The sequence below is a fragment of the Apus apus genome, chromosome 3 (assembly GCF_020740795.1).
Source record: "Apus apus isolate bApuApu2 chromosome 3, bApuApu2.pri.cur, whole genome shotgun sequence".
In the NCBI taxonomy this organism is placed as follows: Eukaryota; Metazoa; Chordata; class Aves; order Apodiformes; family Apodidae; genus Apus; species Apus apus.
The window spans coordinates 1781009-1799708 of record NC_067284.1 but is presented as its reverse complement, the minus strand read 5'-3'; the positions used below and the strand labels follow the sequence as shown (position 1 = coordinate 1799708).

Below are 18700 nucleotides of genomic sequence, written 5' to 3'. Positions count from 1 at the left end.
ACCACGTGCACTGCTGCTTATTTCATTTGCTCAGCTTACACAGAATATGGGGGTTGGGGTCTTTCTTGGCGTTGGGGAGTAGTGGTTGCAGGAGGGACTTCAAATGTCAGAAGAAATACTCATGAAATTTTAATATGGCCTCTTTCCAGGGTGATATTTATTTATTTAATCAGCAAACATTACCCTCTTTTGTTACCTATCTAAGCCTTTAAATACAAGATTAACTACTAATGTATCACTTACAGGTCTGCTTCTCCTTATGGAAAATGAACTTGCTTCTGCTTGTTTCTGCATGACAAAAAGTTCTCATTTCTTCTTCAGCTGGTTCACCTTTACCTTTTTCACATTTCTAATATTTAACCATACTGAAATGTCACTGAGGCAAATAGAGATTTGCTACATTATCTCAGGTTCGAGAGTTTTACAGGAGTGTCTGGAGAAGAGTAAAACAGCATTCAAGGAAGAACTACAGGAAGAACCACTGAGAGGATTGAAGCAAGTTAGACAGGAGCTGTGAAATTTCCCAGGCTGCCCTGAGATTTGCACAAAGCTTCATCAATTAAAGAAAGTTTTAAAAAAAATTAAAAACAAAACATCCCAAACACACAGCCAAAACAAAACCGGACTGAGGAAAAAAAGAATTTGACACTCTCTACTTCCTCACAAAGCTGTGTCCAGGTATGACAAAAGCAGGTCCATATCACAGCACTATCATGACAAGAGGGAACTCTGCTCTGGACTCTCCCACACCTCATCTCCATGGCAGTACTACAACTCCAAGTAGTAGGAAGGACAAAAATCAAGGAAACAAATATCAACAACAGAACTTCAATGCTCTCAAAAACAACTTCATAGGAACAAGAATATAACCCAGTACTGCTGTTAAAAGAGCATTTCTTACTTCCCCCAAGGCAGAAATATTAGCAAAAAGATCAGTGGGTGGATTCTGTGTAAAGTGACTGACAGCACTGCAGCCACCTCTCAAATCCATGAGTGACCCTGACCTTACAGTGACAAACACTTCAAAAGGACAGTAAGTGTCCAGTTCCAGAAGGACAAGAACTACTGGAGAGAGTCCAGCACAGGGCACTGAGGTGCTGAAGGGGCTGGAGCATCTGCCTGGGAGGAAAGGCTGGGAGAGCTGGGGCTGCTCAGCTGGAGAAAAGGAGGCTGAGGGGGGATCTGATCAGTGCTGGTCAATATCTGCAGGGGGTGTCAGGAGGATGGGCCAGACTCTGCTCAGGGGTGTCCAGGGACAGGACAAGGGGCAATGGGCACAAACTGGAGCACAGGAGGTTGAACCTGGAGATGGGAAAACCCTTCTTGACTCTGAGGGTCCCAGAGCCCTGGGACAGGCTGCCCAGGGAGGCTGTGGAGTCTCCATCCCTGGAGACATTCCAGCCCCACCTGGACGTGTTCCTGTGGGATCTGCTCTAGGGGATCCTGCTCTGGCAGGGGTTGGACTGGGTGATCCCCAGAGGTCCCTGCCAACCCCACCGCTGTGTGCTTCATCTGCTAGGTCTCTTCATTACTGTGGGCACCACCATAAACACAATACAGGGCTTTTTCAGTTCCTGAACTCCATGGTGATTTCCAGGCCTCACACTGCACTGCACACCTGAATGCTGCGTTTCAGTGCAACACTACGAGATTATAACAAGATTTAGGCACACTCCTTGCACACATTCCAACAGCCTTCAGCACAGTGACAGCATTAAAACATGGTAAACATTTAATCAAGCAAGTGCACTTTTTACTCACTATCCAGCACTTTGACAGTACTGACCATTTTTTAAAGATCAAGTTCTACCTTCATATACAAAGACCTATTTTTTACCAACTCTGAGGGAATGATGGGCACTACTGTGCTCAAAAGTGTGCGATTTCTGAATCCATTTTTTCTCCTAAAACACATGCAATAAAAATGCAATTAAAGCTGTTCTTTATTTTGCTATGAAATATCTCTGTACTCAGTAAAACAAATAAGGTGTGAGGAGAACAAACTGTTCTCAGGTACTAAAGAAGTGTAAGCAACCTTTAGACCAAAATAAAACACATTCTTGGCAACCAGGCTTGTAATGGCAGTTGTAATCTTTCAGAATCTTTCTCCTCCAACTCATTTTAAAAACATCTCTTTAAAAACATCTTCATTAAAATGTTCACATGTATTTCCTTCTCAATACATAAAAGCAGACAAAACAAAATTATACTAGGAAGTGGCATTCCAAGAACACCTCTTTCCACTAAAAAACATAAAAATGAATTATTTAGAAACCATTTAAAGATAAGTTCATGTTTAAATAACTTCCAATGCTTGCGTATTTTAAAGAAAAATTTTAGATAATATTTATATTACTTAACTCTGAGCAAAAAAAATACCTGTTGAATAATAATGTCAGTAAAATGCTTTCATTTCTGTACACTTACTGCAATCTCTCTACAGGCCGACATGGATATCCCTGTACCTTCAATTTGCTTCAGTGCATATTCCTTTTCATCTTTGCTGTACATAAAAAAAAAAAAGAGAGAGGAAGAGTTTTAGTGCCTACTTATATTACACCAATCAATATAAGTATAACAGTTTGTTTTAATTTGGTCTGGATCAAGAAGCTGAAAAGTCAACCTGGTTTTATGCATAAATTACACTTAGATACTAAAAGCAAGTTTCCTTTTAACACGGACGTCAAAGATTCCAAACAAAAACTCTCACGTACAGCAATTTTGTTAACCTATATCCATTTCCCTCTGAAAACACAGGTAACTGCAAATACGTCTGCAGAGGATTCTGAAGGACACTTCTGGAACTCCTGGATACTGTCTCCTACCATGACACAGCTGCAGAGTTGTATCCCATGGCTAAGAAACTCTCCTAGAAATACGTAGAAACTGCAAGGTTCTTACTTCACTCTATGAGCCACTGTCAATTCACATCTACTTCTAAAATACTGTTATTTTAAGCTAAATTTATAGCAAGCACTGGCTACTGACACACCCCTACCCAGCACATGAATCTGTGTCCTCTAAAGCACAAAGCCAGAGAACATGAAAATGTTCAGCCCAAACGCAGTGTGATCCTGTTAAACAATCACAGCTTGAGGTGATTCAGGGGGAAGACCAACAGAACAAGAAAATTAAGTAGCTGCTCAAAGCCCTCATGATACAAGATGATGGATGACACCAAGGCGACCACTGCTGTTGACACACCAGAGGGATGGGATGTTATCCAGAAGGACCTGGACAAGCTGGAGAAGTGGGTCCAGGTGAACCTCATGAGGCTCAACAAGGCCAAGTGCAGGGTCCTGCACCCAGGTAGGAGCAATTCTGGGTATCAGTCCAAGCTGGGGGATGAGGTGACAGGGAGCAGCCCTGCAGAGAGGGACTGGGTACTGGTGGACAAAAAGTTGGACATGAGCAAACAACAGGCACTCACAGCCCAGAGGGGCAGTTGTATCCTGGGCTGTGTCACCAGCAGCATGGGCAGCAGGGCCAGGGAGGGGATTGTCCCCTCTGCTCTGCTCTGCTCAGACCCCGCCTGGAGAGCTGTGTCCAGTTCTGGAGCCCCCAGCACAGGAAGGACATGGAGCTGTTGGAGAGGGTCCAGAGAAGGGCCACAAAAATGATCCGGGTCCAACTGTCAACACAAAATAAACCCCACAGCCTCAGCCCCTAGAGCATGTCCTGAAGTATTAAAATCTACAAGGCTTCTGAAGACCTCCAGGGATGGTGACTCCACCACCTCCCTGGGCAGCCTGTTCCACTGTCCAACCACTCTTTGGGTAAAGAAATTCTACCTGACATCCAGTCTAACCCTCCCCTGCTGCAGCTTCAGGCCATTTCCTCTGGTCCTGTCATTATTCACTTGGGAGAAGAGCCCAACTCCCACCTCCCTGCACCCTCCCCTCAGGCAGCTGCAGAGGGCAATGAGGTCTCCCCTCAGCCTCCTCTTCTCCAGACTCAACACCCCCAGCTCCCTCAGCCTCTCCTCACAGGACTTGTTCTCCAGCCCTTCCCCAGCTTGGTGTCTCTCCTCTGGACACGCTCCAGCCCCTCCATGTCCTTCCTGCAGTGAGGGGCCCAGAACTGCCCCCAGGGCTGGAGCTGCAGCCCCACCAGTGCCAGCACAGGGCACCAGCACCTCCCTGCTCCTGCTGGACACTCCATTCCTGATCCAGGCCAGGATGGGGCTGGTGTCCTTGGCCACATGTTGGCTCAGACTTGGCAGGCTGAAGGTCACTGCACAGAGCAGATGTGAGGTTTGGCACCTGCTGTCTTCAGCAGCACTGCCTAAAACCACTGCCAGCCACTCTACCTAGGACTTTCAGATACAAACAAGAAACAATGGAAGGTATTTAAAAATAAATAAACAATCAAACAACTTAAGATATTAGAGCATGTGGGAAAAGAATGTCATTTTAGTGAGCTGCAGATAGTACCCTTTCAGGACACTGTGTTTTGTGAATATTGAGCAAAAATGAGGACAATCCAATCCTTACCTAAAACAAGTGGGTATTCAAGGATAAAGAACTCCAAAGATACCATATTGTCAATCTCACAAAGTGTTTCTTTACCAACAGTTTCAGAGTAATAAACACAGCCTGGCTTAAATACATAAATATCATTTACTTGCTTTGGCAGAAATCTAAGCCTATATGAATCCTTTTCCAATATTAACTGTTCTTATTAAGCGAACGTAATAGCTGCTTAAAGCGCTTCCCAAAAGATCTCCACCAACTCACATTGTAACTAGTAATATTTCCCACTTAATAGTAATCTCAAGATAATTTGATAAAGAAATATATTTTAAACTTCAATACCAAGTCAGCCAATGCAATCTGATGAAATAAACGATTCTACTTACTCAATAAAATGGCACTAAATGGCAAAAAAAAAGGTACTTTATTAGCTATTTCCCCACTCGTAAGAACTCAATAAATAACATCTAATGGTGTGTGTGATGGGTAAGTACACTGTTCAACTCCCTAAAGATCTATGCTCTTAAGAAACACTTGAAGCAAGAGGAAGTATTTCTACTTCATGTTGACAATACAGAAAAACTCTAGTGAACCTTGAACACATTTCAAGAAGTTGTACAGAATTATACAGCAGGGAAGTTTTCAGAAATCCTTTCCTGACAGGTCCTACAGGAGTACATTTCTCACTAGAGAACAGAGCAAGCGTTGATTAAGTATTAAAACCAAACCCCAACCTTTCATCCAGCCACCTCAGGCTAAAGGTGGCTCACTGGATCTGAGCAAAAACCTAGCAAAACAGAACTGAAAGGAAACTCTATTCCTTAAGAAGCTGCAACTTAACCATTTTTATTAAAGCTTTTTCAAAATTGATGCAGAAGAACTTGCGTGACAGAACAGACACTGCAGAACACCACACCCAGGCTTCTTCTCCATGCTTCAAGTTCCCTCACCCAAAACCAGGGGTAAAGACTAAAATCGTCACTGTTTCTAGTTCCAGAAACATTACAGTTGATGGTATTTTAAGAGGGATTAACTTTTTACCAAAATGACACTGCTGAAATGAGACACCCCACTGTGAAACCTCCCTGGCTCTGTATGTCAGGCTGCCATAGGGTCCTCACACCTACCAGCAGTAACTGAGAACATCTCTCCTTCACTAAAATCTGTACCAATGTAAGGCTGCAACTTGGTCTTTGAGGTTAAGCTTTTCTCCCTTGCCAATAAATGCCCATTGATGTTAACATTTTAATTTGTATGAAGGAAAATTCTGTCCTCCTTCTCCAAAAGATTTTACCCAGCTGGTTTATGACCAATTACAGCATTTGATGCAGAAAATGAAGACAGGACTACTGCTTCTTCTGGGAAACATTTTCAGCTTCCATTTTTAAAATGCTTTGGAAAGAACAAAAGTACCAAATTCATATTTGAAGGGTGCAGTTCAGATGCCTGAGAATAATTTAAACATTTCAAAAGACTTAAGCAGTCTAAACTATTGGGAAAACTCTGAAGTATAATTACATCATGTGAGAAAATACCCTACAAACAAGCCAATGGAAAACTAGAAACAACTTGCCCAAGCCCATAAGAAAAACAGAAGGATTTGAACACAGCACATGGTTCAAATTACTGTTTTGTTCTTATTATCAAATATGGGCCCTCTTGAATTCACAGGTAATTTAACAGACATCCCAGCTTCAGAAATTATTACCTACATCAAGGATGTGGCTTGAAAATGAAGCTACAACTGTGACTGTTACATCACTTAATACAGATATTCACCAGGAAAACCGGGACTGTTCCAGCCATATAAAAGAGATGATATTAAAGCACCACTAGTGTCAGTTTATGCACACTCAGCATTATCATAGTGCCCTATCAGAAATTGAACCATACCCAGATTTTGCTCTGTTATCTATAGAATATGCCCAGGTGTACCTCTAAAAGCTGCTGCTGCTATGGCTTCCCTCCTCCTTGTTTATTCCTCTGTAAATCAGTCTATGAAGTCAGAAGGAAATGAGGAAATGTGCTTGTTTAAGAATAAGGCAAGTTCTTCAAGTGATCATAAGCTACGTGACATTAAACACACACCTGTGTATCCTGTGCCTCCACAGAGGCTCACAAAAGATGCAAAGTATCTGTTAAAAAAAATAACAATAATCTTTACCCACCATAGGTGATGAGCTCTTTCTGTATGAGATGACAAAAGACAAAACAGTGAATCTGAGCACTATGTTATAAAAAATTCCTTTACCCAGACACAATTTCATTGGACTGGGAGTGGGGAGCAGAACTCTCTCAATACCAACACGAGGAGGGTGGAGCCATTCCAGCACCACACACAACCTCACCATGGCCTCTTCCTTTTTTTCCAGTAGTTTCTAATTCAGAAAATTAAGCTCAAACCTTTGCAGTGTACGTGACTTCTAACTGTCACAACAGGTTCAGACTATTTCACAGTCACAACCACAGGCAGATATTTAACTTCTCTGTAATAACAGAGAAAATATCAGGGAATCTTACTAACCTTATTCTTATTAAAATATAGCCTTTACACTATAACCAACCTTTGTATTTGTAAGGAAAGAGGGCACAACTTCTGTTACTTCTGTCACCCTCACTCCAAATGTGGCAATAAAGATTCAGAGACCTCAACCAGCCACAGGGGTTGTTGCCACTGATAAAATTAGACTGCCTCCAAAACATGGTGAGTGACTAAGAACTGTGAATTTCATACCAGGAGGTTTATTTTGTAACAAATTGGCTTGACAGCCTGTTTATAAAGGTTAATAACTGAAGTCTTCACTTTGAACCTTGAAAGCTGTAAAATGTTTCTGCTGCTCCAAGTAATTTCCTCCAGCACAGGCTATATGAAAGCAGAGGATGGAGCTGTATCTGATCTTTTTTCTTTATAGACGTGACTGAATACAGAAAATGAACAGATTTAGGAAATATCTCCTTTCCAGAAAGGATAATGCGTGGGAGGATTTGTTACCTTAAAATATGGAACAGCAGCAGAAAGGAGGGGGGAAAAAATCATCTCTGAAATAAAGAGGAACCAAGCTTTTGTTTCAGTTAATTATTTACCAAGGTCACAGGCACAGGGTCCTGTAGACTCTCCCAAAAAGAGAATCTGCCTTTTGTTTCATCAGATCACTTGTGAGAAGAATGTTTGTGATTAACTCAAAACGTCAAGAACACTGGCTAGCTGGCTTTTGGTAATTTTAGATAGATAGATAGATAGATAGATAGATAGATAGATAGATAGATAGATAGATAGATAGATAGATAGATAGATAGATAGATAGATTCGTTCTAAAGCCCCAGAGTAAAAACATACTTAACTACACAGTCCAGTTTAATGTGCATCATGTCTCTTTCTCTGCAGTGCTAAATCTGGACAAAAACTACAGTTTTGATAGGTGTGAAATTACTAATGCAACACCAAATATTAGGAGTCCCATATTTCTTATGGTTCTCTTGGTGAGAACATCTCTCTGAAACACTCAGTGCAGATTATTTTTCTAAACCACCATAATGCCTTAGATTGACCTATAGCAGAATAAAAGAATATTAACCCAATGTCTGCAGCTATTTAGTTTTCCTTTTCTAGCTCATTACACAATTAAATGCTTCCTCTCAGGCATCCAGAAAGCCCAGAGTTATCAGAGATATATTTTGCACAACAGAGCACATTTACTACATTTGGGAAGTTGCTAAGTGGAAAAAAACACCTTCACAGGAAGGTGTAAGGACCAGAATGAAATTCTAGAAAGTCACTCTGGGATCCAATTCCATTCAGTCTGAAAAGGAAAAGAAATCATTATTGCTAATAAAGCATCTACATTTTCCCCCTCACTTCAATATCAGACAATTAGGATTTCAAAGTCACAGATGTCTTTACTCCAGCCACTAAGAGAGGCTTGCTGCTTCCCAGCAAGGAGCAAGGTCTCTGCCAGGAGTCATCATTTATGTTCCGAGGGAAGCCAAGTCACATTTTTCTTCCTCTGCACATTAAAACTCCACATCCCATAGTAAGAACAGGCTTCTCTTGTGCTCTTTCAGAAGCTTAGAAGCATAATTTGGATAAAGTTTTAAATGACATTTTTTTCCCCACCATTGAGCTCATGCTAAAGGTGGAATAAACAGTATTCAACTTGCAATGGTCTTTTTGGTTGTTCTGAACTGAAGGTCAAATTAAATTGGGTAATTTGTCTACCTCTGTTTCTCATTTGGAGTGTGACAGAACTGGGTAAAGGAATAACTGGTTATCCTGTACAATGACTGGTTTTGACCAAAAGGGATGAACAGCAAGCTAACTTTGAAGTCTACAACGCCCTTGAGAACATGGCAACAACTTCTACAGGAACAGACACATTTGAAGACACAGGCTGAAACCCACCCTCAGCTGCACCAACAGTAACAAACCAAAGAAACGGACGTGGCATTTTTCAATGAGCAAAGTGATAAATCTTACCATTAATTCCATGGTAGTCCATGGAAGTATTAATAGGGGTGAGAATGTCCTCTAAACACCTTGGAATTTGCAGAATTCATGAGCCATAACATACAAAGCATCCCTCTCTAAAGACTCTACTTCGGAATCAAACAGTTAATGTCATGCTGCTAGAATGTCATGCTTGAGTGGCCTTTGTATCATCAGATCTCATCAGGAACTGGAACCCCACATACCAAAGAGGTGGGAGAATCAAGGACAACCCCAGTCAGAACAGAATCCCTGCGTTAGCTCTGTGAATGCTTCCAAGTGCTCCAGAACAGGCAGGGAAAGGAAGAAGGGACAGAAGAGGCAGAAAACCTTCTGGCCAGATAAAAAGAATTTATTCTTCCTGCAATTAATGCATGAGGAAACCAGAGATACTGTTTCAAAACAGCAAAACATGCCTCTGGATGGAGCTTCCATTCCAACAGATCCAGCTTCTGCCTCCAAGTCAGTTGCTTATAACATTTATTTTCACTTGACTGTAAAAAGAAATCAATACCCTCTTTACTTAGCTCAGCAGGGAATGAACAACAAAAAAATCACACCACACATGAGGCCTAGTTTATGGGAACACAGGTTGAAATCAAAATTGCCTGAGACTGACCCCAGTTCATACCTGTGCTCTTCTTTAGACCAGAACCTTTATCATTTAGCAAGTCACACAACCCTCCCAGCATGCACAGGAAGGGACTGGGAAGCCTGAGCTCAGGGTGGTTTCATCTACGAGAGGAATGACCCAAGAATATTTCAGAATCATGAACTTCGCAGAAAACAGATGAAAACTAAGTGAGAAACAAGTACTTATGCAGTAGCCCCAGCTGAAAATATTTATCTAAAAGCTGCTAATCCCAGGAAAGACAGACACAAACATGAATACTGCCCTTCAAAGACCCACTATTCCAGCCATCTCAGCTCCTCCAGGCTTTTTCACAAACAGAAAAGTCAGTTCTGTTTTTCAACAAAACTTAGAAAAATTAAAAAAAAACCCAACCAAACAACAAAAAAAACAAACCACACCAACCAAAACAACCAACCCACAGTTACAGACACCAGTTTTACACAGGCCAGTTAACACTGTCTCTACGACATTCCTTCTCTTTTAGACAGTCTTATTAGATACACTAATATTTAATGAATTCTCAAAAAAATCCCACTGCTAAATGAAAGACTTATCCTCCCACATAAAAGTCTAAGAAAATATTAATAAGACATTCAGATACAGGAGTTAAGTGTCGGTTGACTTAGATTCTTGTAGGATTTTTTTAGCAACAACTAATTTTAGAAGGTTTCTGTACTTCCTTCTTGAATCTGTTGAGATAGCTGAGGTTTCCAGTATCATCATAACAAGCATTTTTATCTGTCAGTCATCTAAGTTACAGTAAAGTGATCCATATAAACCAAGTCCTCAGAGCTGAGAGACCTTTTATAAACCTAAATTATTTAGATACAGGACATCCATAAGTAAAGCCAACACAGTCAAGTTTTGTATACTGTTTTGTTTTTGCTATATAAGTAGAAAATGTTCTTTATTTCCCAAAGTCACATGCTGAGTGAACCAATTTATTCTAAAAGCAGTTGTCCTGGACCAGTTTCAGCATTCCTTCAGGCAAAAGAACACCAAATTGTTCAATAACAAACACTGCTATTGAAATAAATACATTTTTTTAAAGCTCCAATACTTTGTATCAGTAAAAGAGAATAAAAGTTGCAGCCTGTTCTCAAGTGCCAGCAAAGGAGCTCAAGAAATGACCTGTCTTTGGAAGTGGAAGGGCTGTCAAACACTTTCACTCAACATCCCTCCCTCAGTCCTACTCATGGACCATATCTCTTGAACCCTAAGTCAAGCAGCAGCGAGCACGTGCAAATAGGAGCTTAGTTCACACAACGTAGAACTTGGCAGTTAGAAGCTCAACATGAGCCAGCACAGTGCACTGGAGCCCAGAAACCCCCCGTGTCCTGGGCTGCATCCCCAGCAGCGTGGGCATCAGGGCCAGGGAGGGGATTGTCCCCTCTGCTCTGCTCTGGTGAGATCCCACCTGGAGAGCTGTGTGCAGCTCTGGAGCCCCCAGCACAGGAGAGACATGGAGCTGTTGGAGAGAGTCCAGAGGAGACCATGAAGATGATCCTTGGGCTGGAGCAGCTCTGCTCTGGAGACAGGCTGGGAGAGTTGGGGTGTTCAGCCTGGAGAAGAGAAGGCTTCAGGGAGACCTGAGAGCACCTTCCAGTGCCTGAAGGGGCTCCAGGAAAGCTGGGGAGGGGCTTGGGACAAGGGCAGGGAGGGAGAGGACAAGGGGGAAGGGATGAAAACTGGAGGAGGGGAGACTGAGGTGAGACATGAGGAGGAAATTCTGGAGTGTGAGGGTGGTGAGAGCCTGGCCCAGGTTGCCCAGGGAAGCTGTGGCTGCCCCATCCCTGGCAGTGTTGAAGGGCAGGTTGGATGGGGCTTGGAGCAGCCTGGGCTGGTGGGAGGTGTCCCTGCCCATGCAGGGGGTTGGAACTGGATGGTCTTGAAGGCAAGAGAAGTGATAAACACACCCCTTCACTAGGTATTTTCCAAAAATATGGGAAATTTTAATGTTACTAACAAGTCTCTACTGAAATTTGCTTAGAACATTCCACAGAAATTCTGGTTACTTGTGCAAACACATCTGCAGTGTTCTGAATCACGGCAATTACTGGGGCTTGGGTTTTTTTGTTGTTTTTTGTTAATCATGCATGATGTGAAAATACTCATCTTGAAAGTAAATTTATGTAATAGACTTTACAACACTTCTACCTACAATGTAACAGATTCTACTGGATGACCCAGAAATACACTGATATAGTAAATTTCTGTATCAAGTAGTTCACATGAGAAGTATTTTGCTTCTGACCTAGCCCCTGTCCTACCTTGTTCTATACCCTCCTACCAACTGGAGGGCAGAAAGGAATCTCTTCTTCCCCCTCAAGGTCTTAATTCCTTTTTCTGCAGGATTATTGGAAAACTCTTAAGCCCCTCACTCTGTAACAGGAAACTTCTTATCCTCTTCCTCTCTTTAATGAAAAACAAAACAAAACACACCACTAAAACTCAAGAGGTTTTCCCACACAGCTTATTAGGGGCTAATTTACACACAAGTTTACCTCTGCAAGCCTGGCAAAAATCTTCACCTTTTTCTCTCTCAAACAAACACAACCTCTTCTATGTCTCATCACCTGTGCTCTCCTTTTCTCCTCAAGCTCCCACCACCACCACAGCTTTGTGCTTGCTGTGGCAGCAAACACAGCACCAGCTGCTTGCTGTTTGCTTTCTGAAAGGCTGTGGGCTCCACATTTCTGCACTTGGCTTTAGGAGAGAAACAGGAGAAAGGACAAAATAGCCATGGGAGAGACCATAGGCAAGAGCATGTGGAAGGCACTAAAAATTACTGCTCACCACTTGCAATCACCCTCCTTGGCAGGAAGCAAAGCAGTTGCACCAGCAGCTTTCAGTAAGGCAGAGTTAGGAAAGACTAACAATCTCTTCCTACACCAGGGGTTTTCATTAGGATGCATTGCAGGCAACTAGTTAGACAGGTTTGGTTTAGCTCTGCTGTTCCTTCTCATACCCATTAGGAGCACTTGGTGCTAAGAAATCTCAGGATTTGCAGGTAAATCCCTCTTTTGATTTACTTAGCTACTGAGAGATGAGAGCAAATCGTGAACCTTCAGCCATTCTACTTTCCTCAATATCATCAAGAAAATCAATATTCATCAAGAAAAAAAAAGAATTAAAAAGGAGCAAAACACAGCTTTTCAGATACCATCATTGGTAGAGATTTTGCTGCAGAGAAAGGTAATTGTTCAGAATCAAATACATTGTGTTCTGACCTGGGTCAATATTTCTGTGATTTAGCCTGTCACAGGATCACACAGTAAACAGCAAATACAGCTGAAACTCAAATTACTTGCATTCAAGACCACATCAAATAGAGGAAATGATGAGATGTAAATACTTAAATTATTATAGATTTTAAAATATCTGACAAGTACATACTTGCATTGGTACATAACACTCCAATTTCACATTCGAGAGTATAATCCTTGCCACATCACTGAGGTGCCTCTCTCTTACCAGTACATGGAACTGCAGGGCACACGTACCCATTCCCCCCTGATTTTACCACCAACATTGTTCATTTGCAGCATTTAGCTCAACTTGAGCACGAGTTTCACTTCCCAACATGCTCGTGCTTTACAACTTCAGTCATACAAGTTCTGCAGAATAACAATGTGGGGGAAACAATACCCGAATTATTGTGACACGAATACTGATTTAACAGAATAAGCAGATTGCTCTTGCCTTTTCTAGGCTTAAAAGTCTTCTACCACCACCACGATCTCGGTTGTGAGTGTGAGCAGATGCAGCCTCTGAACAACGTAATGGTATAAGCAGCAGCTCCAACCACAGCAAGTTGTCCCAGGAGAATGCCTGTTTTTCCAACATGCCTCACAGCACACCACTGTTTCTCTCTCAATCAATATTCTTCCACTTCTACTTCAAACCAATAAGATTCATCAGATAAAAAAACTAAAATAAACAGAAGGTTACACAGCCAGGACCACAGTCAGCATTCCCACATCAGATTACACACTTGGCTTGGCTTTGTGCTTCCCCTTCCTTTCTCTTCCCATGCCCCAACTTTCACCCAACTCCTGTGTGGACTTGGGTGCTGTGAGCACTTCAGATCCACATTAAGAACCTCCCATTAATGCTTCTGCACCCTGATTTTAGCCCAAGGAGGAAAACAAGACTCCTCTTTAGTTACAAGCTTACAGTACTCAAAAATGAGGCCAGAGGGAAAGATTTCATTGTTTCCCCTTTCCATGCCTCTTCTTTACGGTGACATTTTTGGACTTGCATCACTGGTGTCTAATTTCCAAAAGGGAATCCCATATTGGGCAGCTAAGGTGAAGTCTGTTTTATAGCAATTCTCTTGTTTGAAAGCTACAGATAGATTAACAACAAAGTAATCTGACAAGTTCCATACAGTGACATTCTTTTTTTAAAAAAACAAATAGTCTATGACTATATGAGCATATAAACTTAGATGCTTCCTACAGCTGATACACTGTACAGCACGAGGGCAGTGCCCAACCTTTCCCATGTGCCAAAGCATAACCCGGCAGGATCGCTCTGGGTCTCTTGTCGTTTGCTCCCTAGCAAGATTTAAAAGCACATACCTACTTTTTAAAAGGTATTTTGAATACAGAGATTAAAGATATTCCCTACATAACTACTTGAAGGGGGGGGGGGGAAAAGTGTTTGTAATTTTAATAACCTCTGTTGCCCAAAACCAAGTAGTGAGCCAAACAACAAGAACACAGCCATCACGTGAGGTAAAGCAGCCAGCTCAGTTCTTTGTATAAAGGTAAGCAGAAGCAGCAATACTAGTAAGGTTTTAGTCACACGAAGATTTCAGCTTTTGCAAGTGCTACATCTGCAGTAGCTGCTACAGACCAAAGAATAGAGTGGCCTGTTTTCCCTCCCACCACTCCTTGCGTGCTCCTGACTAACCAACAGCATCTTCTTGGCTTGCTGACCTGTCCAAACATCCTCCTGTAGGTGAGCTGACATCCTGGTGAAGCAACACTTTGTAGTGGCCTGGACTGATAGACTGAACTTTCCCAAAGAAAAAAGGGAAATAATTCAGGCATACACAACAATGAGAATTCCCAACTCTCACTTCACCCGGAAAATTTCCCCCCATGTGATGAGAAGATACACGAAGTGAAACAACTAAGCACAACATTGTGGCTTAAACTGTGATCAAAGCAGCAGCAAGGGACCTGATGAGGAGAGGTAAGGCACAAAACTGAATCACACTTTCCTAACCATGACTGGGGAAATTGCATTCTTTGCTTTACTGGACAACATGAACAAGTGTCCAAAAAGAAATGTCAGCAAAAATCAACACGACATTTTGAGGCAGAACCAGATTTTCCAGCTACATAAAGAGCTAAAAACACCACTGACAACTGGACTGCAAGCATGAGGCCTACATCACTATTTCCCCCCTCAAAGCCACTGGTCCAGTTTTTGTGTACAGTGAAATAAACCACTTGACAGCTTATACAGAGACCCCCTACTTTAATATCTTTGTCACCCAGAAGGGCTATAATGAAAGTCTGGCAAACCCAGGTGCCTTGTTTAGCTACGTGCATAATGCAGGTAAAACTGCTAGAGCTCACCAGAGCACACAGGCACTACTAAATGGAACCTGCAGGTGCTCAACATCTTTTAAAAATGCTCAAGTACTGCATGCAAATGTCAAAGTGTTCAACTCTGCCTGTTTAAAAAAAAAAAAAATCTTTTACCTTTCACAGGAATCAATCAGCTCACTAGAAACATGTCCAGACGATACTCTACTCTAGGCAGAAAAAAACCAAACTAAGCTGTCACTTTGCTGAAAAACTGCTTTTATGCTCAAGCCATTCACAGAGATCTAAGCAATGCAACCCCTTTTTTTACAGGCACTTTATGGAAGAGCTTGCCAAGCTCCACATAAACACATTTTACTATTTCATAAAGTTTACGTGCCAAGTTTTGGAAACATGAAGTGACAGGCTCCCAGTCAAATTTCTGCAAGGCTACAAGGTTCTTCTTGCCTTCAGCCTCCCAGGACTGCAAGTTGACTATAAGAAGCAAGTAGCCAGAATCTCTTTCAATTCTACAGGAATGCCTTGCAGATTTGCAATACTGAGGCAGTCTATACCATCAGCCAAAGAAAAATTCCTTTACACGAGGCTCAAAATCCCCCAGTGATCAGTACACACTATAAATATGCATCACTGCTGGGTTTGTTGCCAGCACTGGAAAAAGATTCCCTCGGTCATTAAGGATGCCTTAAATTTAAGAACTAATGCAAGATATCCCCTGCCCTGCAGAGATATTTTTAGCTGGACATTTTCATAAAGGAAATCACCTTATCTTCATTATTTCAGTTGTTTTCTTATTTTTTTTCTAACTTCACATATCACTTTCACTAAGGTCCTAAAGTTACAAAAAAGCAACGGAGTGAACTCACCAATGCCACAAAAAAGAAACAAAACAGGGGAAAAAAAGGGAGAATAACCCAGTTTCCAAGCTTGAAGGTCCCTTCCAACCTAGTCTATGATTCATGAAGTGGCTAACCTCTGAGTATATAGTACAGTTGCATTTGTGCTGTATCATTGGTTTGGGTTGGAAGGGACCTTCAAGACCATCCAGTCCCAACTCCCCTGCATGGGCAGGGACACCTCCCACCAGCCCAGGTTGCTCCAAGCCCCATCCAACCTGCCCTTCAACACTGCCAGGGATGGGGCAGCCACAGCTTCCCTGGGCAACCTGGGCCAGGCTCTCACCACCCTCACACTCCAGAATTCCCTCCTCATGTCTCACCTCAATCTCCCCTCCTCCAGTTTTCATCCATTCCCCCTTGTCCTCTCCCTCCCTGCCCTTGTCCCAAGCCCTCCCCAGCTTTCCTGGAGCCCCTTCAGGCACTGGAAGGTGCTCTAAGGTCTCCCTGGAGCCTTCTCTTCTCCAGGCTGAACACCCCAACTCTCCCAGCCTGTCTCCATATTGCATTTCAATCTATCTCACTCCTCTGCGCTTCCTTTTACCAGTTTGTTTTCTTATGGCTCAGGGTCTGTCTTTGATTATTCCCAGCTCTGACACATTAGCTATCTTTTATATCGTGTTTACTTTTGCTTTACAACCCATTTGCATTTATAATATCATGATTATTGTAGGGGTTGTGAAGACATGTCCTTCATGGTTCTTTGTAGCATCAATGTAATTCTTGCAACAGCTTTCCATTGCCAATAATGGAAATTAAGCAGGTAAGTTAGATACAGACATTTCTTTCTTTTTTTTTTTTTTTCATAAAATGCTAAACTAAAAGTTCTGCCTCTTTTATGCTCTTCTTACAAGCAGTAATTTTAGGCTTGCTGTACCAAAGGATAGCAAAAAAACATTTAAACAGCATTTTGGGTGCTTTTACTAGCACTTCCTCCTGTGTACCTCATATTTATACATAAAATAACATAAATAATTTTTTTAGAAAAGGAAACACAGCTACTAAATCCACAAACATTAGAAGAGCTAAGTGGCAGGCTTTAACATTTCCCTTCCAAGCTGGCTCTGCCCTGGCATTCCCAAGGCTGCAGAGCAAGCCAGTTAGAACCTGAGCTTATTCCCCAGCATTTAATCCTCCACCTGAACTACTGGGCTACCTTTCAGTTACTAATCACTTTGACACTACACCCTCTTAACTCAGAGTTTAAATTTTGAAGACACACATGAATGCAATTTACTCCTACAGAAAAACCCCTGGACTCCTCTACTACCCCAAAGCAGCACCATTCCACGAACCACTTCCAGGGCTTTATTTTTTTTTTTAAATGGCCGTTTCTCCTTCTTTTCTTTTTCTCAGCGTTTCAGCTGCCTACAAAGGAGGGGGGCTATTACTCCTTGGCTTCCTGTCAGGGAGGCATCAGCTCTGAGGTGCAGCTGCACCCGGCGGAGTGGAACAGCACGGCCGGACCCCTCTGTAGCTGCAGCCCGTGCTGGTGCACCACTCACTCGCCGCAGCCAAAAGGTGCTTCAAGGGCTCTTCTGAACCGAAAGGGTTGAAGCTGGCACCTGCACCTGCAGCAGAGCCTGACCCAGAGGCTGCTCCTCGACGGCAGGGCAGCCTTCCCTGCTGCTCTCTGAGCCGCAGCGCAGCCACGACGGCGCCCAGGGGACCCCCCCAGCCCGGCCGCCCGGCTCCCCAAGGAAAAGGAGCAAAGCGCTGGGCCGACTGACCCGCCCGGCTCCGGCCGGGCAGGGGACACACCTCCCGCACACCTGCGCAGGTGCCCGCGGGAGCCGCCGCCCCTGCCTGCGGGCAGGCTGCCGCACACGCCGCCGAGCCCGGCCTGCCCGGCCCGGGGGGCAGCCGGGCACCGGGAGCCAAACCAGCGACCGAGCCGCGTCCCCGGGGGCACGGCGGGCCGGGCAGGCCGGAGAGCCCGCGGTTTGGGGCGGCCGGCACCAGGCGCTGGCGGCACGAAACCTGCCCCCGTTAGCCCGACCCTAAGCTAAGTTCTGGGCGCAGAAGGTCCCAAAGCAGGACGGCAGCCACACAAAAGCGGCGGGCGGTGCCGTGCCCGCCGGCGCGAGCAGCAGCGGCCAGCCCCGCGGACACGGCCCCCGCACCCGGGGCCCCGCACGCCCCCGCACCCGGGCCCCGCGCCTTGTCAGAAACTTTCCGGGAAGGGGGGAGGAGGAGGAGGAGGACGGGGGGCACGGGGAGGGGGCCCGGCCCGGCCCCGCGGCCCTTACCCGTCCTTGCGGCGGGCCTTGTAGACGTGCCCGTAGGTGCCTCTGCCCACTTTGCAGCCCTCGTACTCGAACAGATCCTCCACCCGCTCGCGCTCGGCCGCCAGCTTCGACTTGAACTCGTAGTCCATGTCTCGCCCATGGGCGGGGAGGGACGGGCAGGGGACGCGGCGGCCGGATCAGCACCCCCGCCTGGCGAAGCCCCCTCCCGGCGCCGCCATTTCCGGGGCTTCTGCAGGAGGGGGGGTGGGGGGGGGGGGGGGGTGTTGGGGGGGGGGGCGGTTTGTTTTTGTTTTGGTTTGGGGCTTCTCGGCGGGGGGAGGGGGTGCGCTCCGCCGCCGCCCGCTTCAACTCGGCGTCCCGCGGCGCGGGGGATGCCGGGAGTCGTAGTGCGGCTGCGGGCGCCGG

General features: G+C 44.2%; 1 protein-coding gene and 1 long non-coding RNA gene across 2 annotated transcripts in view; both read right to left on the bottom strand.

Moving 5' to 3' along the window:
• CDK19 (cyclin dependent kinase 19) overlaps positions 1-18529 on the bottom strand; it is a 119220-nt gene extending 100691 nt beyond the window's left edge. The window contains exons 1-2 of the mRNA XM_051613147.1: positions 18296-18529; positions 2428-2503 (exon numbers count right to left, since the gene is read on the bottom strand). Of these exons, the coding sequence (XP_051469107.1) occupies positions 2428-2503; positions 18296-18423 (204 nt within the window). The 5' untranslated portion in view covers positions 18424-18529. The remainder of the gene's footprint in view (positions 1-2427; positions 2504-18295) is intronic.
• LOC127382076 (uncharacterized) overlaps positions 1-18700 on the bottom strand; it is a 206799-nt gene that overhangs the window by 175060 nt on the left and 13039 nt on the right. The gene's annotated exons all lie outside the window — the stretch shown is intronic.